At 38.5% G+C, this 24,792-nt stretch overlaps 1 protein-coding gene across 2 annotated transcripts in view; it reads left to right on the plus strand.

Moving 5' to 3' along the window:
- Positions 1–878: 878 nt before the first annotated feature.
- The window catches only part of vwf (von Willebrand factor), a 100,877-nt gene continuing 76,963 nt past the window's right edge, over positions 879–24,792 (plus strand). Inside the window, exons 1-13 of one of the 2 annotated variants that reach the window (XM_061894755.1) lie at positions 879–894; positions 1,020–1,373; positions 1,457–1,508; positions 1,579–1,722; positions 7,577–7,679; positions 8,441–8,649; positions 13,071–13,192; positions 21,215–21,434; positions 21,509–21,631; positions 21,711–21,822; positions 21,891–21,937; positions 23,729–23,865; positions 24,424–24,562. In XM_061894755.1, coding sequence (XP_061750739.1) covers positions 1,368–1,373; positions 1,457–1,508; positions 1,579–1,722; positions 7,577–7,679; positions 8,441–8,649; positions 13,071–13,192; positions 21,215–21,434; positions 21,509–21,631; positions 21,711–21,822; positions 21,891–21,937; positions 23,729–23,865; positions 24,424–24,562 — 1,414 coding nt within the window. In that variant the 5' untranslated portion in view covers positions 879–894; positions 1,020–1,367. Of the gene's footprint in view, positions 895–1,019; positions 1,374–1,456; positions 1,509–1,578; positions 1,723–7,576; positions 7,680–8,440; positions 8,650–13,070; positions 13,193–21,214; positions 21,435–21,508; positions 21,632–21,710; positions 21,823–21,890; positions 21,938–22,746; positions 22,811–23,728; positions 23,866–24,423; positions 24,563–24,792 lie in introns of those variants that run through there. The other variant, XM_061894756.1, reaches the window with a different exon arrangement.

Genomic DNA, 24,792 nt, shown 5'->3' on the forward strand with positions numbered 1-24,792 from the left:
TAATATTCATTTTTTTCCTGTTTTCTCCTCTTTTAAACCGTTCAATTAAGTGTTTTTTTCATCATTTAGTCCTTACAAAACACCTTCCGTAAGAGGAAAAAAAAGGTATGACGGAATGACAGACAGAAATACCCATTTTTTTTAATATATAAATATAGATTTATTTATTAGAGGTAAATTGAGCAAATTGGCTATTTGTGGCAATTTATTTAAGTGTGTATCAAACTGGTAGCCCTTCTCATTAATCAGTACCAAGAAATAGCTCTTGGTTTCAAAAAGGTTGGTGACCCCTGATCTAAAAGAAAGGTACTTTAAATTGATTGGAAACTATTTGATAAGAATTATGTATTTATTCGTAAATTAATTATTTGTTTCCAACATAATTATTTTCGGTGTATTTTATTTCCGAAAGTTTCAAACAAGATTATATAGATGAGTGCTGTTTGAGACTGTTTTACTTAAAATGATGATGTAGCAGTGGTATGTCTTTTTTTTTTAAACCCCAAATACTTGGTAATCTTTGGTATTCCATAGGCTGTACTTCACTCTGTTGAGAACCACTGATTTAGAAAAATCCATTGCAGATGAAGCAGAATAAATATTAGCTTCCAATTAAAAAAGATTCACATCCACAAATGTTATTTTCTGTTATTTATTGCATTTTTAATTGCAGATAGGATTAATAAGATTATTTGAATCCATTTAGCTACTTATGTTTGCTATAAGGAATAATTGAAATTGAATGTTGTGTAACTAGCAACTTTACAATATCAATGTATGTTGTTTAGGTGTAATCTATTCTGTTCTGGAGTATGCATCAAAATCCAGACCTACTGTACCAGGAAATGTTGTTCTGTATCTTCCAGCACCATGTGGGTTTTCCCCAGCTGAAAGGTGAGTTTTGGATCTTTTCCCAAGAACTTGCTCCCATTGTTTGCATGCAGTTTTGGCACAAGCATGGTGCACTACCAAAATTCCTGTACTTTGAGTGAGATATCTCCTGCGTGTGTTCTTTCCAGTAGAATTGTTTGGGTTGGCGCTGGCGAAGGCTCGTACGAGAAGACTAATCACTCAGCCGGGCGATCAGCGGGCATATCCTGGTATTGTCTCACCGAGGCGGTGTGATGCTGTCGGTCTGCAAGGCATTGACTTGTGGACAGATATTATGGCCTTCATGACATCCAGTGATTTGGAGGGGGGGCATGTTTAGCCAGTGATACGCAGAAGGGAGGGAAGGACTTTTTGCTATTAGCTATAAAACAAGAACATAGAGCGGTTGTTTCAGTTGTGGCAAGAACCCTTCATTTTTTTTCCCAATGTGATGTATTTTTGGAGAAAAGTTTTGTGAATTAGCAGACTTTGGAGCCATGGAGGTACAGTACCTTATTTAAGGGAATAATGACAATAAAACTTGTATTTACAAGTTTACAAATATGTATATATATTTGTGTTACAGTTCTGTACAAGCAGGTGCTTGAGAGGAATTTGGTTTCTGACGCACCTGACTGGTGAGTGTCATACCAAAGAATAATGCATCTCCACTAATATTCAAATGACTTGTGTTGTGTACCTGTGCAGCTTGCATGGCAAGTATGACCGGGAGATGTAGTCTGTTTGGAAGGCACCACATTCATACCTTTGACGGGGTTTTATACGAGTTTCCCGGCGACTGCAGCTACCTTCTGGCTGGGGACTGCCACCGTCGTTCTTTCACACTGCTGGGTGAGTCCAAAACCTACTTGACACTGGAATTCTAATAGTGGCATGTGCACGTCGGCTGTAGAAGACTGTGTCAATAATTCTGCCTTTACAACGATTATATTGCTCAATTTGGGCAGCACGGTGGGGGATCTTGGTTAGATCCTGCGCTTAGGATCTTTCTGTGTGGAGTTTGCATGTTCTCCCCGTGACTGCGTGGGTTCCCTCTGGGTATTCCGGCTTCCTCCCACCTCCAAAGACATGCACCTGGAGATAGGTTGATTGGCAACACTAAATGGTCCCTAGTGTGTGAATGTGAGTGTGAATGTTGTCTGTCTATCTGTGTTGGCCCTGTGATGAGGGGTGACTTGTCCAGGGTATACCCCGGCCTTCCGCCCGAATGCAGCTGAGATAGGCTCCAGCATCCCGCGACCCCGAACGGGACAAGCGGTAGAAAATGGATGGATGGATGGATAATGCTCAATTTGATTAAAAGGGGACCTCTCTTGCAAAACCAACTTTTCTCACCTGTGGGCTGCATAGCTCGGTCGGTAGAGCGGCCGTGCCAGCAACTTGAGGGTTGCTGGTTCGATTCCCGCTTCTGCCATCCTAGTCACTGCCGTTGTGTCCTTGGGCAAGACACTTTACCCACCTGCTCCCAGTGCCACCCACACTGGTTTAAATGGAACTTAGATATTGGGTTTCACTATGTACAGCGCTTTGAGTCACTAGAGAAAAGCGCTATATAAATATAATTCACTTCACCTCATCTATTGTGGGGCGGCATAGCTCGGTTGGTAGAGTGGCCGTGCCAGTAACTTTAGGGTTGTAGGTTCGATTCCCGCTTGTGCCATCCTAGTTACTGCTGTTGTTTCCTTGGGCAAGACACTTTACCCACCTGCTCCCAGTGCCACCCACACTGGTTTAAATGTAACTTAGATATTGGGTTTCACTATGTAAAGCGCTTTGAGTCACTTGAGAAAAGCGCTATATAAATATAATTCACTTCACTTCACCTATTGGTGGGTACCTGTTTTTGTGTATTTGGGTTCTACATACCGTTATTTCGGGCTGTGAAGCGCACTTAAAATCCTTTCATTTTCTCAAAAATTGACTGTGCGTACCGTCGATTGTGTTCATCTTGTTTGCTGCTCAAATAAATATGTTCCAAATTTTTGCATTGAGACCAATTTTTTGTGTAAGAGAGGTTTTCTTTCGGCCAACATTTCAGCCTTCGTCCTAGCTGTCGTAGCTTCCTGGTGTGACGTGTCTAAAAACAGCTGACCTGATCTGGAAAACATTACAAATAAAGTTCCTCGACCCGGCCATATCTGTTGTCCGCCCCGACGTCGCCGATGAAAGACAGCGTCAAAGGTGTGCGAAAGCTTGTATTCCCCCTCATCCATGTTCATATAGCGTTGGCCTCTGGCTTCTTGATTTCCATGGTCTCTTTGCTCCATTTCTTGTATTTATTTGTTTCTGATGTTGTAAATGTTTACCTTGTCCCAATTAATGAGGTGATTGTTCCTCCCGTGGTGATTTTTTGTTTTGTTGTTCTCTTTGTTTTTGTGTTGTAGTGAACTTTGCAACTGTCTCCTTTTCGCATTCGTTTTTGTGTTCTGTATTCCGGGTGCAGAAATATATACAGTCGTAGTCAAAAGTTTACATACACTTGTAAAGAACATAATGTCATGGCTGTCTTGACTTTACAATCATTTCTACAACTCTTATTATTTTTGTAGTAGATTGAAAGAAGCACATACTTGTTGGTTAAAAAAACATTCATGAAGTTTGGTTCTTTTATGAATTTTTTATGTGTCTACTGAAAATTAGTTTTTTTTGTGACCAACAAGAATGTGCTCCAATCACTTTATCACAAGAAAATAAGAGTTGTAGAAATTATTGGAAACTCAAGACAGCAATGACATTATGTTCTTTACAAGTGTATGTAAACTTTTTATAGAGACCGTATGTGCATATATAACTATATGATTTGACTGAGGGGCTGGACAGGACAGATTTACCCAAAAAAAGAAAAAAAAGAATGAACAATCAAATATAAGAAATGAGACTCAAACTATGAATACCATGTATCATTACAGCACATTCTGATGTTACAGTAAACACAGGTTTGTCACTGTTAACTGGTTCTGGACATGATTGCGATAAATGAATTTCCGCAAAGTAGCAATTATTATTCATACATTGAATATTTTCAAAAGAAGAACCAAAAAAAAAAGTGTTGACTACCGTAGTGTCTTTTGCAATATGGTTGAACAGGTTTTTAAAGCTTTGTGTGTCACTAAACATCCAGTTTTAAGCCCCATAGCTATTTAGTGGCCAAACCTAAATGAAGGGACAGCATGGTTGCTTCCAGACTAACAGCTGATTACACGGGGAGGTCAGGCTATCCGATGACGTCCTACTGCAAGCCAGCACCGAGGTCAGAAGTAGGTCGATGGTGTGTTGACCCTGTGACTCTGGCTTTATCTGTGGCTGCAACACATTTGGTAGTCATTAACAGCCAAAAGCCCCAGGGAGGGAGGCAGCTTGGGGGTATAGAGATGGCTGTTTGGGGGCATGCACGGGAGGGAGATATCATTTGGCTCGGTTCTTTTCACAGGTGTACATGTTAAAGTTAAATTAGCAATGATTGTCACACGCATACTAGATGTGGCGAAATTATTCTCTGCATTTGACCCATCACCCTTGATCACCCGGGAATCATTTATGGTGATTTAACCCCAAATTCCAACCTTTAATGCTGAGTGCCAAGCAGGGAGGTAATGGGTCCCATTCAGAGGAGGGTAGAGTAGCCAGAAATTGTACTCAAGTAAGAGTACTGTTACTTAAGAGATTTATTACTCAAGTAAAAGTAAGGAGTAGTCACCCAAATATTTACTTGAGTAAAAGTAAAAAGTATGTTGTGAAAAAACTACTCAAGTACTGAGTAACTGATGAGTAACCCGTTCGTTTAATGATTACGACAACAAATAATGCACAAAAACATAAAAATAGCAATGAGCAAATTCAGAGCCAGGTATATCTCTTAAGCAACTAAAACAATGATATATATTGGATAATAATACATTAAAATAAAAAAATCTTAACAGCACCATAAGCTCAGTAGGCATCGATTGATTGATTGATTGATTGATTGAAACTTGTATTAGATTGCACAGTGCAATACATATTCTGTACAATTGACCACTAAATGGTAACACCCCAATAAGTTTTTCAACGTTAATCAATTACTTAATAAATGACCAAGTCGAGGTGATCTACCTCATATATACATATACATACACACACATATCATATATATGTATATATATACACATACACACATATCATATATATATATACAGTATATACATACACACATATAATATATATGTATATATATACATATATATATACATACATTTATATATACAGTATATAATTCATATTTATTTATTTTGCCATTTTTGTTGACATGTTAAAGGTGTTTTAATGAATATACATGCATGTTTAACATATAGATTCCTATCTTTCATGAAGACAAGAATATAAGTTGGTGTATTACCTGATTCTGATGACTTGCATTGAATGGAATCAAACAGTAGTGCTGATAACGTCCACGTTTTCAAATGGAGGAGAAAAAAAGTTCCTCCTTTCTGTCTAATACCACATGAAATTCGTTGGTTTTTGGCATCTTATTTGTCCAGCTTCCATATTCGTTTTTATACACTTTACAAGAAATACATTGGCGGCAAACTCCGTAGCTTGCTAGCTTGTTTGTGCTGGCTTTCGGAGACTCTTATTTTGTTAGCGCAGGCGCGATGGAGCGGCACTTTTATTGTGAAGACAGGAACTGTGCGATCAGCCTTTAGACTTTTGACGGGAAGTACGGTTTAAATAAAAAGTGTCTTTTTTCCTTTACACTTTTGATTGATTGATTGTAGATAAATGGAGCGGAGTAAAAGTACCGTTTCTTTTCTATAAATATACTCAAGTAAAAGTAAAAGTATGTTGCATAAAAACTACTCTTAGAAGTACAATTTATCCCCAAAGTTACTCAAGTAGATGTAACGGAGTAAATGTAGTGCTATACTACCCACCTCTGGTCCCATTGTTATCGTCTTTGGTGTGACTTGGCAGGGATTCGAACTTATGACTTACCGATCTCAGGGCGGACACCATAACCACTAGGCCACTGAGTAGGTCAGTTGCAACCACGCCATCATTCAAGACACGACATTACCTTCTAAATAGATTTTTCAACATTATGAGAGCCCTCTCGAAGTGAAATAATACCATTTAGTCACCTTTACACTCTTTTAATCCTATATACTATTGCATTTTGTGACTAGGCCAATCAGTGACCACAATACTGTAATATGGGATCCAATATTTAAAATTTGTTTTAACTATTAAATGAACCAAAAATATGACTTTTTTTTTATCTTTGTGGAAAATACTAGACGCAATGTGTTGTCAAGCTAATGAGATGCAGTTGTAAGCCACTGTGACACTACTGTTAATTTTTTCAATGTTTTAATTTTTTATAAATGGCTGTGATGATAGTGTCAATGGGGGATTCCTCATCACTGCTGTGTTGGAATTCTTATTAATATTGATACTATTGTTGATATTATTAATTTTTGTCTGACTACTGGATTGTTTCGTGTCATTGTTGTGTGTCCTCTGAATTGCTCTGTTGATTGCTATTCTGAATGTTGCTGGGCCGGTTTTGGAAATGTAATTGTATTATTATGGTATTATTAGGGGTGTAACGGTACGTGTATTTGTATTGAACCGTTTCGGTACGGGGGTTTCGGTTCGGTGCGGAGGAATACCGAACAAGTTCAACACGTACATATGAAGGAGCCGCCTATGCTAAAGTCTTAACAAGCTGCTCTGCTCCGTTCTGCCTCTGTGTCTGTACACAGCACCCTGCATTGTCCCGCCCACACAACCATCTGATTGGTTACACACAAAGCCAATCAGCAATGCGTATTCAGAGCGCATGTCGTCAGCGCTTCAGTGTCGATGTCGAGAAGATAGGTCTTTAGCAGGGGAGCAACGCACTCTCCCCAAATTATATTCCAAGTCAACTACTTTCTAAACATCACTATGAGCCCGTTGACCTTCTAGAAACAAACTGCAGTTCAGCTCACTCGCAGTCCTGGCTTTAGGTGAAGGCTAGTTAGCTTTTTGCGAAACGTTAACTCATTTTGCGATGTGTGTGTGCGCGCGCGCGTGTGTGTGTGTGTTACGGACAGTGTTGATTGAGGTGTGTTGAAGCAGCAAAAAAGGACATTATATTAAATGAAGAGTTTCTGTCTCTGATAGTGTATAAAATAATTTAAGTGCATCATAAAGCCTACATAAACTTCATGGTGGTCAGGGATGAATTTTCAGCTACAGTTAAATTAATCATTAGTAATGTAGCAGCCTAGTTTTGAATGGCAGGGTCCCTGCTATCACATGTTGATAAAAATATAACATTTACATAATAAAAATCAAATACAGGCTTCCCCAATGCTGTAATAAATTAAGCATGATGAGTTGACTTGAAACTGTTTAATGTTGCACTTTTTATATGTAGAAGAAAAGTTGTGTCATTTTATTTCATCTAAGCAACCACTTGAGGCAGTTTAATGTGGATTAACGTGGGCAGAATTATTATAGTGTTCCCAATGTTAAAAGGATCAAGCCATTGTTTACAAATTTGGTACATAAATAACCCAAAACATTATATTTGTTTGTTTTCTTACTGTACAGAAAATTAACCGAACCGTGACCTCTATATATCATTTTGTAAAGGCAGCTTTGTTTGCGTTTTGGCGTGGAAACACAGGTAAAATTGCATGTACTGTGGTTACACCTGCAGGAGATTTCAAGGATGGCAAAAGAACTGGAGTCACACTGTTTCTTAGTGACGTCTTCGAGCTGCACCTGTCTGTAGATGGACGACTATCACAGGGAGAAACCAGGTAACGCTGTGTTTCGTGGCATCACATGGGTTTCATGTGTGCTGGTATGACATTCAAGTTCCTTAAATCCTTGTACAAAGAATGTACTATATTTTTTGGAGTATAAATCGCTCCGGAGTATAAGTAGCACCTGCAGAAAATGCATCATAAAGAAAGAAAAAAACATATATAAGTCGCACTGTAGTATAAGTGGCATTTTAGGGGGAAATTTATTTGATAAAACCCAATACCAAGAATAGACATTTGAAAGGCAGTTTAAAATAAATAAAGAATAGCAAACAACAGGCTGAATAAGTGTACGTTATATGAGGCATAAATAACCAACAGAGAACGTGCCTGGTATGTTAACGTAACATATTATGGTAAGAGTCATTCAAATAACTATAACATATAGAACATGCTATACATTTACCAAAAAATCTGTCACTCCTAATCACTAAATCCCATGAAATCTTATACGTCTAGTCCCTTATGTGAATGAGCTAAATAATATTATTTGATATTTTACGGTAATGTGTTAACAATTTCACACATAAGTCGCCCCTGAGTATAAGTGAAACTATGAAAAAAACTGCGACTTATACTCCGAAAAATACAGTACTTCATCCTAAATGTGTTCAATGGCAGCAGAGAATTATTCAGAATGTGTTGGTGCGATGAATAATTAAGATTCAATGCAGACTTCCCCAAAAAATTATTATTTATATGATTAGCTAACGGCATGTTCTTGTATCTTAACTGTTGCAACGTCTACTTTGCAGACTTCCTCTGCCGTACGCATCTCACGCTGTGTTTGCCGGCATGGAGCTCGGCCTCTATAAGCTGTGGAGTGAGGAGTTCGGCTTCACCGTCACCATTGACAACGCTGCCAACGTGGATCTGAGGCTCACCAAACACCACGCAAACCTAACCTGCGGCCTTTGTGGCAACTTCAATACTGTGCCGGCTGATGAATACACCGCTCAAGAAGGTTAGTCCTAAACAGTCTGTTTTCAACTTGTTTAAAGTGACATATTTATAACAGCTAATTTTACCATTAGTGTTTTCACAGAACATATACAGTAGAGGCCGAAAGTCTGGACACGCCTTCTCATTCAATGCGTTTTCTTTATTTTCATGACTATTTACATTGTAGATTGTCACTGAAGGCATCAAAACTTTGAATGAACCAGTGGAGTTATGTACTTAACAAACAATGTGACAAAAATGAAAGCATGTTTTTTATTCTAGTGTCTTCGAAATAGCCACCCTTTGCTCTGATTACTGCTTTGCACACCCTTGGCATTCTCTCCATGAGCTTCAAAAGGTAGTCACCTGAAATGGTTTTCACTTCAGAGGTGTGCTCAATTGAAGCTCATTGAGAGAATGCCAGGAGTGTGCAAAGCAGTAATTTATAGCAAAGGGTGGCTATTTGGAAAAAAATTGAATATAAAACATGTTTTCAGTTAATTCAGTTTTTTTTGTTAAGTACATAATGTACATGTGTTCATTCATAGTTTTGATGCCTTCAGTGATAATCTACAATGTAAATAGTCACGAAAATGAAGAAAACGCATTGATTAAATAGAAAGTGTGTCCAAACTTTTGCCCTGTACTGTGCATTTTTAAAGTGTCTATATTTTTCACAAATACTATTTGAAATAATAATAATGATAATGGATTAGAATATGCCCAGCAGGAACGAGACATTGATACAAGGTTCATTATACATGCATGTCCTTTAAAACTGACTTTGAGTGTCTAACGTTAGTGTCTAACGTTGGATCCGTGTTGTTGGTTGGGAAATGAATACATTTCAAAAATGTCACAACCGGACATTGAATAAAGGGCAAAAAGTATTTTTTTTCAACGTTGTATTTGTGTTGTAGAATATTGGTTGGAAATTGATCAAAATTCAATGTCAGAACCCAACAATGATTAAATGTCTTTCAAAAGCATGTTGCTCAACGTCATGACCTAAATCAACAAGTTCTCCACGTTGTTTTAATTTCCTGTGCCTGCTGGGGGGCGGTGTCAAACTCATTTTCATTGAGGTACACATCGCTCTCATGGCTGTCCTCAGAAGACCGCGCTTCGAAAAGTGAATAATATATAAATATAAAGGATTTGCCTCATGATATTGTTACGCAATGGCTGATGCATTTGATTAATATATAACTTTTTATGTATAAACCGTAAATTTTACAGTAAAGAAAAAGACCGCTCAGTTGCCAGAATTTTACTGTAAAATTTACTATGTTTTTTATAGCATATTACTGTAAATGAAAAAATGGTAAAACTGTTTTTTTTAATAATATTCTGGAAACTGAGATGCCATGGTTTAATGCAAAATAGTTGATTATTCTTTTTACAGTGTATAGTTGTAAATGGAATAAAGGTGCCTCTGTTTTTTGTGGCAAGACATTGTAACTAAGCTGCCAGTTTGTTTTTTTTACCATAAAATCTTATGTCATTTTCCTATTGTACAATTTGGTGGAAAACTAAGTATATAAATCAGAGGTCGGGCAGATATTTAAGCATTTATTTGGATTTTATGTATGATAATATACTATTTGTTTAATGTTAGAGTTGAATCTATATGCAATTGTATGCAGTAAATGTATTATTTACAACAAAATGGAGATAAATACAAAGTACTTTATTTACACATATCATTACCATGCTTTTGCGGGCCATATAAAATGATGTGGTGGGCCAAATCTGGCCTGCAAACCTTGAGTTTGAAACCTGTGGATGAGTGACTTAACGCATGTTACACTGAAAAAACATAATTCATTCAATCCACATTCACACAATGGAGCACATTTTTAACCACAAATGTGCTCATTTGGGATAGACAGAAATGTGACTGCCAATCTGCGCCAAAGGGCCTCTCCCACCACCACCAAACATTCATATTCATAATCATACACCTGTGTGGGCTGCATTGATTATTTTGATTACAATACGTTCTTCGGCCTAGAGCACGTCGAAATACACAAAAGTAGTTCTAGTGAAACAACTAAAAATTTGTAGTTAGGTTGTTGTTGTTATGATAGACTATAGCAGTGGTCCGCTACCCAAAATGTTGAAAGAGACATATTGGACAAAAAAATACACCCCAAAATTATGTCTGGAGCCACAAAATATTAAAAGCCTTAAATAAGTATTATAATGAAGGCAACGCATGATGTAATTGTCTATATTAGCTATATTAGCCTACTATCAGAATGACTTTAAAAGTGTTATGTGTTATAATGAAGACAACACATTATGTGCTGATATTAGTTATGTTAGCCTACTATCAGAATGACTTTAAAAGTCTTATATAAGTGTTATAATGAAGGCAACACATGATGTAAGTGTCTATGTTAGCTGTATTAGCCTACTATTAAAATGACTTTAAAAGTCTTATATAAATGTTATAATGAAGACAACACATGATGTAAGTGTCTATATTAGCTATAACGGTGTGTCCTGAGACATGCAAAAATGAATTAAATACACATAGGACATAAGTAAAGGAAATTAAATGAGATCAAATATACCTACAAACGAGGCTTAACGATGCAATATGTACATACAGCTAGCCTAATGTTAGCCTCCATTAGCTTGTAGTCATGCACTGACCAAATATGCCTGATTAGCACTCCAACAAGTTATCAACAAAGCTCACCTTTGCGCATTGACGCACGACATAAAACGTTTGGTGGACAAAATGAGACAAAAAAAACACGTCTTTCTGTGACAGCGTCGGGTAAAGTTGTACATGTAAACAAACTACGGTGAGTTCAAGGACGGCTGAAATTAGAAGGAGAAAACGGCGCTCGCCAAATACTCTCATCAGTGAAGCATGTATAACAAACAGTTGTATTTCTAACAATTAAGAAGGTTTGTGTCTTGTTTCTCCTCCTACAAAAAATATATTAAAACAAAAAATGTGTTTTTCCCAATTTTATTTCAATTTTCACACATTTTTGAAAAAGCTCCTGGGAACCACAAGGGCGGCGCTAAAGAGCCGCATGCTAGAGTTGCTGGTTTCCGACTCCCAAGCTATACATTTAAAGAGGAACTGCACTTTTTTTTTTTAATATTGCCTATCATTCAGAATCCCTATGTAAGACAAGAACACATATGTTTTTCTGTTTTTTATGCATTCTAAATGTGTACTATACGGCAAGTATGGGATGCTTAACAATGCAACTAATGGGAGTAATCTATTGTGCCCTTAAAGCCATCTAGAAACATCCAAAAAGGGCCAACAATAATTCATTTACATCTCGTGACCTAAATATTAACAAAGTATTAGTGATATTGTTATTACAAGTACTAATATAGACAAACCACTTTTAGTGACGCCGCGATCACAGCGAGGTAACGAGTTTATGCAGTTACAATGTTGACATACTGAGCTGGTGGACTGCTGCATCGCCTCTGAGTTGGTGAAAGTTAATTCTACATATTAAATCATGCCTCTCACCTGGATAGCAGAAGGACTTGGACATAAAACAAGAAGTTGGTCAACTTAGACATCTAATTTATACCCGGACATGGTGAGACAAAAAAGAAAAGCTTGTTTGCGGCACCTTTTTTAAACCTGGGTGAGGGTTATGATTTACTCTTCATCTAAACAGGAATATATAAACAGCCCATCAGTTAGCGTTTCAGCCAGAGCAGAAATTGTACAGTAAGTAATTGTTTTATGTTCGTAGTTTGTATATCTTGTTTAGCACTTACTGCTAATCACACTTCTTCTGAAACTTGTAACTCATCCTCCTTACATTCAGGCTCAAAAATATACGTTGCTGATCATCATTTGTCTTAAAGTAGTCTTTGTTGTCTCACAAAGTGTGCCATAATTAGTTGTGTAGTTGTTGTTGTTGAACGATAGGATAAAAATGAGCGTAATTTGTAAATATTAAATAGTATATTGTTATTATGATTACACATACAGGGTGTCTAAGCAAAATTCCAAACAAAGTGCAGTTCCCCTTTAATTATAGCCAACATTAGTAGATAAACTTTTCCAAAACACAAATCATTAGCTGACAACAATTATAACTAACATGTTAGGTGGGATGTGGTTTACATGCTTAAAGCCGAAAGAGAGCAGGATATACTACTTAGTTACAACACTTTGGAAAGTTAGCGCCCTCTCAGTAGCCACTTAGGGTTACAACCACCCCTTTAAGTGGCAGCAGGGTGTAATCCATGCTTACTGTGCGTCTGTTGTAAGAGTGCAATGCACAGGGGTTCGTTATCTACTCGGGATTTAGGAAATGAATTGAGTCTGTGCAGAAACAGGAAGCAGCACAGGAAAAGATAACAGGTTTCAAAACAAACAAAGAGAAGTGGCAGCATGAGATTAATGACAAAGTTGTCAGTTTTATTATGTGCTGTATGTCATTTTAGGATTCCTTACAGACGACAGTTATGACTTTGCAAACTCGTGGGCAGTGAAGGGTGCGGGTCAAGCCTGCCGACGTGTTTCGACTCCAAGTCAGTCCTGCAACAGCTCAAAAGACACTTCAGAGGTATGTCACACACTCTCGCACACACACACACACATGCACACACACACACACATACTGTAACAGCTTGGTAAAAACATAACCTGCCTTTTCCTGAGTTGTTACCATGCATGGCTCCTCGGACTCAGTCTTATCTGCCCCATAGGCCAAGTGTATGCAAGCCACACTTAAAATGTTCATGGACTAAATGACTGGAGCAAGACATCAGGCAAAAACCCACTGAAAATATTTTGTGAAACACATTCAGCTTGAATACATAGCTCTGTATTCAATACAAAATACAATACTATTTATTTTAAAAGTTCATTCAGTTTGCTGTAGTTTGCATTAAAGCAGGGGTTATTCACCTTTTTGACCTAGGTGCCCAACATACAGAGGGAAATATTAACACTGAATTAGTCATCTTACTCTTAATTTTAATCTTATTCAAAAATCACACTTAACCTACTTACTTAGTAACCAGTAAGGGCAAAAATCTCCAAATTGAGCCCTGTTATAAACACAATTTTTAATCGCACAGTGATTACACAATCTCAAGGTTAATTTTTCAATTTCAATATTTCCGGACAAAAAGTGTGTGTGTGTGTGTGTGTGCGTGCGTGTGTGCGTGTGTGTGTGTGTGTGTGTGTGTGTGTGTGTGTGCGTGCGTGCGTGCGTGCGTGCGTGCGTGCGTGCGTGCGTGCGTGTGTGTGTGTGTGTGTGTGTGCGTGTGTGTGTGTGTTTGTACCCTTCTTGAGATATCAACACGGAAAAGTACCTTCTATATAAGGACCGGTGAACAAGTTAGGACCGAAATCATGGTCCCAATACGGAAAACCATTGCATCTAATAGAGAATGTCTCATTTGCACCCCTGGTGGTGAAATCTATCAAAATTAGGGCGGTCCCAAAAAGGAGGGATTTTTCTAATTGACTGTGTGTCGGTTTTAAAAGTGCTCCCCCTCTGGTCAACATATGTAAAAACAAGTGTGTGTAAAAAATTTGAAGGGCTCCCCCTCTGGCCAACATATGTAAAAAGTGTGTGTAAGAAATTGAAATGCGTCCCCCTTCGGTCAAAATGAATAAAAATAAATAAATAGATACCCTATTTCCTTGAATTGCCGCAGGGCATATAGTATGCGCCTGCCTTGATTACTGCCGGGTCAAACTCGCTTCGCAAAATAATTAGCGCAAGCTTAGTATTACCGCCGGGTCAAACTCGTGACATCACGAGTGACACGTACTTTCCCTGTCATCATTTTCAAAATGGAGGAGGCTGATTTCAATACCGGTAACTTGAAATCGCATAAAGGGAATAATATTAAGAGCTATTCAGTAGGATTTAAGGTCCAAGCTATTGAATATGCTAAAATGAACAGTAAGCAGCTATGTATAATATACCATAGCTGCGTGTGTCAAATATGAGTCATTAAATGACTCCCACCTCCTGGTGGTAGAGGGCGCTAGTAATCCTTCTTGCGACTACTCGGCTGCAGAAGAAGTGACAATGAGTGACGTGATATGTGCTGGGACGGATATGACACGGGGGGTGCACGACGGACCTTTTAGGATGTAAGACTCCTGGCTATGTAAACAACCGGGCTTAAATAAAGCATGTTCCAGTCCAAAATACCCATTGTATTATTTATACAATAACACTTCCTGGTGGCAGTGATGGGATAAAGAGATCACCCACGGAGCAGAACGGGAGGGGGAGGGTAATTCTGTCGTCGCCCGCACTTGAGGAGCCAAGCTAACTGATAGCAGCGGTCTGATAACAGTTTTCTAAACTGGACTTTCAATCGAAGGAGGAGGTAATAAAGGAAGATCTCCATCGAGACAGTGGGACTTTTAAAACTGAAGAAAGATAAGGAAGACTTCTATAAACAAGTTATCGATGCTTTGATCAGAAGAAGCTGGCATGGACTTCATTTATAGGTAAAGGTAAGATCATAATAACGTTTTTTATTAAATGTGCTTTTCATGATGGTATCCTTACATCACACTCAAATTATTACTAAATGCCTTTGGTAAGTGCCGGAGTGAGAAGAGGTTTTAAAATATTTAGCGCATGCTTACCTTTACCGCATGCCTTTGGTAAGCGCAGGAGTGAGAAGTGGTTTTAAATTAATTAGCGCCCCGGCGGCAATTCAAGGATATACGGTATGTACGGTATATAGAGACATACTGTAATAAGGTGAGGTAAATAATGAAAATTAAAAAACAATTACAAACAAAACATTCAACAAAAAACAAAAAGCTTACCTTTTTTATATTTGCATAGTATGTACAAACCCCGTTTCCATATGAGTTGGGAAATTGTGTTAGATGTAAATATAAACGGAATACAATGATTTGCAAATCCTTTTCAACCCATATTCATTTGAATGCACTACAAAGACAAGATATTTGATGTTTAAACTCATAAACTTATTTTTTTTTTTGCAAATAATAATTAACTTAGAATTTCATGGCTGCAACATGTGCCAAAGTAGTTGGGAAAGGGCATGTTCACCACTGTGTTTCATCACCTTTTCTTTTAACGATACTCAATAAATGTTTGGGAACTGAGGAGACACATTTTTGAAGCTTTTCAGGTGGAGTTCTTTCCCATTCTTGTTTTATGTACAGCTTAAGTTGTTCAACAGTCCGGGGTCTCCGCTGTCGTATTTAAGGCTTCATAATGTGCCACACATTTTCAATGGTAGACAGGTCAGAACTACAGGCAAGCCAGTCTAGTACCCGCACTCTTTTACTATGAAGCCACGCTGTTGTAACAAGTGACTTGGCATTGTCTTGCTGAAATAAGCAGGGCCGTCCATGATAACGTTGCTTGGATGGCAACATTTGTTGCTCCAAAACCTGTATGGACCTTTCAGCATTAATGGGGCCTTCACTGATGTGTAAGTTACCCATGCCTTGAGCACTAATGCACCCCCATACCATCACAGATGCTGGCTTTTCAACTTTGTACCTAGAACAGTCCTGATGGTTATTTTCCTCTCTGGTCAGCGAAGCCGGCGGCGTTTCTGGGTGTCGTTGATAAATGGTTTTGGCTTTGCATAGTAGTTTTAACTTGCACTTACAGATGTAGCGACAAACTGCAGTTACTGACAGTGGTTTTCTGAAGTGTTCCTGAGCCCATGTGGTGATATCTTTTACACACTGATGTCGCTTTTTGATGCAGTACCGCCTGAGGGAACGAAGGTCTGTTGTATCATCGCTTACGTGCAGTGATTTCTCCAGATTCTCTGAACCTTTTGATGGTATTACAGACCGTAGATGGTGAAATTCCTAAATTTCTTGCAATAGTCCGTTAAGAAATGTTGTTCTTAAACTGTTTGACAATTTGCTCACGCATTTGTTCACAAAGTGGTGACCGTTTCCCAATACTTGTTTCTGAATGACTGAGCATTTCACGGAAGCTGCTTTTATACCCAATCATGGCACCCACCTGTTCCCAATTAGCTTGCACACCTGTGGGATGTTCCAAATAAGTGTTTGATGAGCATTCCTCAACTTTATCAGTATTTATTGCCATCTTTCCCAACTTCTTTGTCACGTGTTGCTGGCATTAAATTCTAAAGTTAATGATTATTTGCACAAGAAAAAAGTGTTTATCAGTTTGAACATCAAATATGTTCTCTTTGTAGCATATTCAACTGAATATGGGTTGAACATTTTTTGCAAATCATTGTATTCCGTTTATATTTACATCCAACACAATTTCCCAACTCATATGGAAACGGGGTTTGTATATATTATTAATGCTGGAGATATAAATCTTTATATATCTAGAAAGGGTGGTCCTAAAGAGGTATGCATTTTTCGGAGGTCTCAAGACGGTAACAAATACAAGAATTTGCTTGTGTGCGTGTGTGTGTGTGAGTGTGTGTGTGTGTGTGTGTGTGTGTGTGTGTGTGTGTGTGTGTGTGTGTGTGTGTGTGTGTGTGTGTGTGTGTGTGTGTGTGTGTGTGTGTGTGTGTGTGTGTGTGTGTGACACTGCAGTAGGTCATTCAACCTGACACTCCCAAAAAAAAATGCATCACAGTGTATCGAAATCTTTTTATTGCTTATTCAATATTTATTATATGGGAAATAACAAATTGCATATGTTTTCTCATAATAAAACAGTTAAATTTTTGATATTTTTTCTACAAGTTGATATGAAATTGGAGCAAAAAAGAAAACAAATAATTATTATAAATATTAAGGTTGAAAAAGACATTGATTTTCAAATGACTCGCGATTCTTATTTGTAACGATTCTTAATCGATTAAAAAAATCGATTTAGTGATTTTATTTATTTATTTTTTCATTTGTCCTGTCTAGTCACTCAGGCAAATCATACAAACCCCGTTTCCATATGAGTTGAGATATTGTGTTAGATGTAAATATAAACGGAATGCAATGATTTGAAAAATTATTTTCAACCCAAATTCAATTGAATACACTACAAAGACAACATATTTGATGTTCAAACTGGTAAACACTTTTTTTTTTTTTTTGCAAAAAATCATTAACTTTAGGATTTGATGCCAGCAACACTTAACAAATAAGTTGGGAAAGGTGGCAATAAATACTGATAAAGTTTAGGAATGCTCATCAAACACTTATTTGGAACATCTAATAGGTGTGGAGGCTAATTGGGAACAGGTGGGTGCCATGATTGGGTATAAAAACAGCTTTCCGAAAAATGCTCAGTCTTTCACAAGAAAGGATGGGGCGAGGTACACCCCTTTGTCCACAACTGCGTGAGCAAATAGTCAAACAGTTTAAGAACAACGTTTTGTCAAAGTGCAATTGCAATAAATTTAGGGATTTCAACATCTACGGTCCATAGTATCATCAAAAGGTTCAGAGAATCTGGAGAAATCACTCCACATAAGCGGCATGGCAGGAAACCAACATTGAATAACCGTGTCCTTCGATCCCTCAGACGGCACTTTACCGACATCAATCTGTAAAGGATATCACCACATGGGCTCAGGAAAACTTCAGAAAACCACTGTCACTATGTACAGTTGGTCGCCACATCTGTAAGTGCAAGTTAAAGCTCTACTATGCAAAGCGAAAGCCATTTATCAACAACATCCAGATTTTCACCCAGACAACAATATTGAAGCCGTGCTATGATGGCAATGCCTTTAACGTCCTCTCGACCATGTCAGAGTGTTAGTTTTAATACTATGTTGTCTGAGTGCCGGCCAACCATGTCTTGTGTGCGGCTGCTGACTCAACGCACAAGCGACTGCAAGGCATAGTTGTTCAACAGCCATACAGGTTACACTGAGGGTTGTGATATAAACAACTTTAGCACTCTTGCTAATATGCGCCACACTGTGAACCCACATCAAACAAGAATGACAAACACATTTCGGGAGAACATCTGCACTGTAACACATTATAAACGCAACATAACAAATACCCAGAATCCCATGCAATCCTGACTGTTCTGGACTCGATTATACACCCCCACTAACCCCCCCCCCCCACCCCCCACCCCTCCGTGTATCGGTTAAGGTGGGCGGGGTGTATAATGGAGCCCGTAATAGTCAGGGACGCATGGGATTCTGGGTATTTGTTATATTGCGTTTATATTGTGTTACAGTGCAGATGTTCTCCCAAAATGTGTTTGTCATTCTTGTTTGGTGTGGGTTCACAGTGTGGCGCATATTAGTAAGAGTGTAAAGTTGTTTATATCACAACCCTCAGTGTAACCTGTATGGCTGTTGAGTAAGTATGCATTGCATTCGCTTGTGTGTGTCTGCAGAAGCCACATACAACGTGCGAATGGTCTGGTAAGCTTTTTGTTACGGTTGTGTAGGGCGCTAAACGCGTTGTCATCATAGCACACCCTTGTTACTATTATTTGGGTGAAAATCAGCAGACAGTCGAAAGAAAGGTTGCTCTGAAACTAGGTGGTCTCCCGGATGTTGTCAAGCGGCAATCAAATAATATTCGCAACAATATTACATTTTCATATTTAGGTGCGGGCAGTGTGTCTGAGACCCCTGGTTAATACATAGCACAAAGCAGAACAAAATGTTGTACGCTGTGTTAATTTGTTTTAAATTTCAGAAGAGTCTTGTGGCTCCCATAGTTTTCTTTATTTTCTGAAACGGATCAAAATGGCTCTTTGAGTGGTAAAGGTTGGCCACACCTGCTGTAGATGATGGTACATATGTACGAAATAAATCACATGATGTTAGTACATCAATCGAGGAAAATGATCAAACTACATACATGGCATACTGTAATTTGATTATGATATTTTTTCATCTTGATAGATTGAAAATGAACACTATTGAGTTGACTGATGAACATTATCACATCATTCATTCAGAAAATATAAATAACAACAAATAAATATAGAATACTATTTATAAATGGTTGATTTATACAGGCTAGTAAGGTAAAGTGTTGTACCTATAGAATACTATTAACCGCAACATGTAAGTGTAAAAAACAACAACATTATGATTTGTACATTTTCAGAATGTGTTTTTTCTATTTTTAAACACAGAAAACAATCTGAAATATAAAATCTTTATTTTTAAGTTATCGTGCAGGGATTTTACCAGTCCGGTCCACTTGGGAGTAGATTTTTCTCCATGTGGCCCCCGATCTAAAATGAGTTTGACACCCCTGATGTAGATAATCATATCTACTGTACATATTTACTTAAGACAAGATAAGTGTTGGTTACTACTCTTGTTCCCTTATTTGTATTAGACTTTATTAAATGTTTGAGTAGAATTTTATTCAACAAAAACGGGTTTCTTGTAAGTAATATAAAAATCTATCAGAACCGGTTATCTATTTTATGGAGGAATGTAGTTATTCATATAATTAGCACCCAATGTTATTAAAAAATAATATTTTGAATCAAGAATCATTTTTTATTAAAAAAAATGTATATACAGTGGGGCAAAAAAGTATTTAGTCAGCCACCGATGGTGCAAGTTCTCTCACTTAAAATGATGACAGAGGTCTGTAATTCTCATCATAGGTACACTTCAACTGTGAGAGACAGAATGTGAAAAAAAAATCCAGGAATTCACATTGTATGAATTTTAAAGAATTATTTGTAAATTATGGTGGAAAATAAGTATTTGGTCAACTATTCAAAGCTCTCACTGATGGGAGGAGGTTTTGGCTCAAAATCTCACGATATGTGGCCCCATTCATTCTTTCCTTAACATGGATGAATCGTCCTGTCCCCTTAGCAGAAAAACAGCCCCAAAGCATGATGTTTCCACTCCCATGCTTCACAGTAGGTGTGGTGTTCTTGGGATGCAACTCAGTATTCTTCTTCCTCCAAACACGACGAGTTGAGTTTATACAAAACAGTTCTATTTTGATTTCATCTGAACACATGACATTCTCCCAATCCTCTACTTTATCCTCTACTGTCATCATTTTAAGTGGAAGAACTTGCACAATTGGTGGCTGACTAAATACTTTTTTGCCCCACTTTATATATATATCTATATATATATAGATATATATATATAGATATATATCTATATCTATAGATCTATATATATATATATATATATATATATATATATATAGATCTATAGATATAGATATATATATATAGATATATAGATATAGATATATATCTATATATATAGATCTATATATATAGATATATATCTATATATATATATAGATCTATATATATATCTATATATATATATAGATCTATATATATATTTATATATATATAAATTCAGGAGAGAAAAAAAATTTTAGGCCTTTTTTGTTCTGTCTTTCACATGAGGTTTTTTAATCAAACTGTACACCAACGGTTTTAATGCACACTAGTTACTGGACAAAACACTGTCCTGTAACCTTTCTACAGAAGGTAAATATAAAGTTCTTTGGAAGTATATTCAAAGTTAAATATTTTTCAGAAAAAAATATTACATTTCATGGTGAATTACCTAAAAAAATATGAGTATTGGCTGATAAATCACTTAGGCTTCCTTGTCAGAAACAAGAGAAGTTAATTTCATCACACCTTTGTGTCTTTTTGTAGATTCTGTCCAGCTGCAGCGTGTTGCAAACATCTTCTGTGTTCCTGCACTGCGCCCACTTGGTGTCCCCCGAGGTGTTCCTGTCTCTGTGCCAGGAGGAGGTGTGCCGCTGTGACCAGGCGGACAGCGAAGACTGCTACTGTCCAATCCTTCTGGAGTACGCCCGCACGTGTCACGCTCACGGGATGCTTTTAAGAGGATGGCAGCAAGAGAGTCAATGCTGTAAGTGCAGGAGTCACGAAATGTTGTCACGTGAGGTGGTATGATAAACGTGCAGCTACTGTGTGTGTTTTCAGTCCCTAAATGTCCGGTTGGAATGCACTATAGTGAATGCACTAAGTCTTGCTCCACAACCTGCCATAGTCTCAACATCCAGGAGGTCTGCAAAGAAGAGTGTGTGGATGGCTGCACATGTCCTGGTAACTGCTACCTTGAACTCGTTGTCTCCCCCACATGTTGTAGTTAGTGTACCGCACTGTGACTCTGTGTGCTTTACAGTGGGTAAAGTTTTGGATGGGAACCGCTGTGTGGAGGTGTCTCAGTGTTCTTGTGTGCATACGGGGCGACACTTCCCTCCGGGATCCACCATCTCCCAGGACTGCAACACATGGTCAGTGGTCCACACGGACCGAATCGTCAAAAAACGACCCTCTTCACTCATGTGGTTTCTTTCCATAGTGTGTGCCGACATGGTTCATGGGAATGCACTAACGAAGGCTGCCCCGGTGAGACATCCGTAATGTAGATCCGGTCTAAGAACTGTGTGTTCATTAGGGCTGTCTTCAAATAGTCGGAGATTCGACTCGAAGGAGTCTGATTCAACTGTCAACCTCGTAGTCGAGTCGTACATTAAAATAATCCTCCACCCTCCATGCTGTAATAAAGTCAAAAGTTAAAGTACCAATGATAGTCACACACACTAGGGTTGGAATTGGGGGCAAAATCACCAAAATGATTCCCGGGCGCGGCCACCTCTGCTGCCCACTGCTCACCTCACCTCACAGGGGGTGATCAAGGGTGATGGGTCAAATGCAGAGAATAATTTCGCCACACCTCGTGTGTGTGTGACTATCATTGACACTTAAACTTTAACTTTTTTGTTAACAAGTTAATGATGTTTAATGATAATACAAGCATGTTTAACAAATATAGACTCCTTTCTTTCATAAAGACAAGAATATAAGTTGGTGTATTTGATTCTGATGACTTGCATTGATTGGAATCAGACAGTGGGGCTGATAACGTCCGCATTTTCAAATGGAGGAGAAAAAAAGTCCTCCTCTCTGTCCAATACCACATGAAAGTGGTTGGATTTGGCATCTCATTTGTCCAACTTGCATATGAGACTAGCATATATGTGTGTGGCCCTTTAATGTGTGACACCAGGTGAGTGACGTCAGTGAATGTGTGGATGAGCGAGGAGAGGGAGCGGTCGCTGAGGGCGGGGGAGAAATACATTGGCATCAAACTCCGTAGCTTGCTAGCTTGTGCACGCTAGCGTTCTGAGACTCTTATTTTGTTAGCACAGGGAGGATGAAGCAGGTCTTTTATGGTGAAGACAGGAACTGTGCAGTCGGTCTTTAGAGTTTTGACAGCAGGTACGGCCCAAGAGTGTGTTGAAATAAAAAGTGTTTCTCTCCGTCCGTCATGTCAGTGATTTTTTTCGTAATAATGAGCTCGCAGCAGTCAGCGTCATCTCACAAGATCCTCGGGGGCTGAGAATGTCAAACAACTGACGAAAGCGAAGTCTTGGTGAAGATTGATGATTGCTCATTTTTTAATGCCTGGCTTGCGATTGACTGACACACAGTCCGCCATCGACCGGTAGCTCGCGATCGACGTAATGTCCACCCCTGATCTACAGTGTATAAATAGTCATGAATATAAAGAAAAGGCATTGAATGAGAAGGTGTGTCCAAACTTTTGGCCTTTACTGTATATTGGTAAGGGTCTGTGCTTTGCACATGAAAGCCATAATTACATATTATTCCAGCTGAGTGTAATTTTAATGAAGAGAAACACTGATGAATCGGTGCGCTTTATTGGACTGCACACATAGTTGACTTGTTCGAGACTTAAAAAAACAGGTGCTGATAAAAGACTTCCCTGCTGTGAGATGCTACACGGTGTTGGTGGTGTACAAATATGATAATAAAAATATATTTTTTTACTTCTTTATTTACTCCAATCAAAAGGAATATCAATAAAATCCTAACAATATAAATCCCAAGTCAGTATGCGCTACTACATATCATCACAATATGTCTGCTTTTCTTTAAAAAAAAAATCATACATTCGAGTCGTCGTCGACTTGCAAAATCGAACAAATCAGATTGGACTATAAAAATTCGTAGTCGAAGACAGCCCTAGTGTTCATCACAGTGGTTTCAGTTTACTGTGGTGTAGAACAGCACTGCATCGTAACAGGAGTTTTTTTTTCTCCTCCCAAGTAGATAATCATGTCTGTTTTTAAAATGTTTCTCGTGCACCCATGTGCCCTTTTTCTGCTCTTACAGGTGAGTGCCTGGTGGTGGGTCAGTCCCACTTCAAGTCCTTCGACAACAAGTTCTTCACCTTCACGGGCCTGTGTCAGTACCTGCTGGCCCGAGACTGCGCAGAGCAGGAGTTTTCTGTCATTATTGAAAATGTTCAGGTAACGGAGGCATTTCAATCACAAAAGACAACACGCAATATGTTTCAGTTTGTTCTTTCTCAGCCTCTAGTTAAAGTTAAGTTAAAGTACCAATGATTGTCACACACACACACTAGGTGTGGTGAAATTTGTCCTCTGCATTAGACACATCCCTTTGATCACCCCCTGGGAAGTGAGGGGAGCAGTGGGCAGCAACGGTGCCGCGCCCGGGAATCATTTATGGTGATTTAACCCCTAATTCCAACCCTTGATGCTGAGTGCCAAGCAGGGAGGCAATGGGTCCCATTTTTTTTATAATCTTTGGTATGACTCAGGCGGGGTTTGAACTCCCAACCTACCGATCTCAGGGCGGACACTCTAACCACTAGGCCACAATGCAGATCCAAATGATTTTTACTATACACCACATTATATAAACCTGTCAGACCAGCAAAATATGAAACCCAAGCACCGTCATACAATCTTTGGCAGAGTATTAACTCAGCATTTTTTTTGTCACTTTCTGTCTCTTTGAGGTATTTGACAGCTTTTTGTCGGACTGCTGGTGTTGTCTTTCAGTGTGCAGACGATCAGGATGCTGTGTGCACGCGCTCTTTGACCCTCAGCCTGCCTGCACTTGAGGACATGACAGTGAAGTTGAAGCACGGAGGAGTGGTTTCTGTCAACGGCATGGACATCCAGACCCCAATGCACCATGGTAAGCTATTCTGGTGGGTATCGTCTGCCTTTTGTCACCTAAAATGACTGGCATGCTGTACTCTGATGGAACAAAATACTTAGATCTGGCTAATACATATATTTTGGGGGAATAAAGGTAGTGGGAGAAGTCACAGATTCTTTAGTTCTGAGGCCGTCTAAATAAAGAGAGGTGACTAGAATTGAAAAATAACAATTCCATCAATCCATCCATTTTCTACCGCTTATTCC

Source organism: Nerophis ophidion, linkage group LG03, assembly GCF_033978795.1.
Source record: "Nerophis ophidion isolate RoL-2023_Sa linkage group LG03, RoL_Noph_v1.0, whole genome shotgun sequence".
NCBI classification, from domain to species: domain Eukaryota; kingdom Metazoa; phylum Chordata; class Actinopteri; order Syngnathiformes; family Syngnathidae; genus Nerophis; species Nerophis ophidion.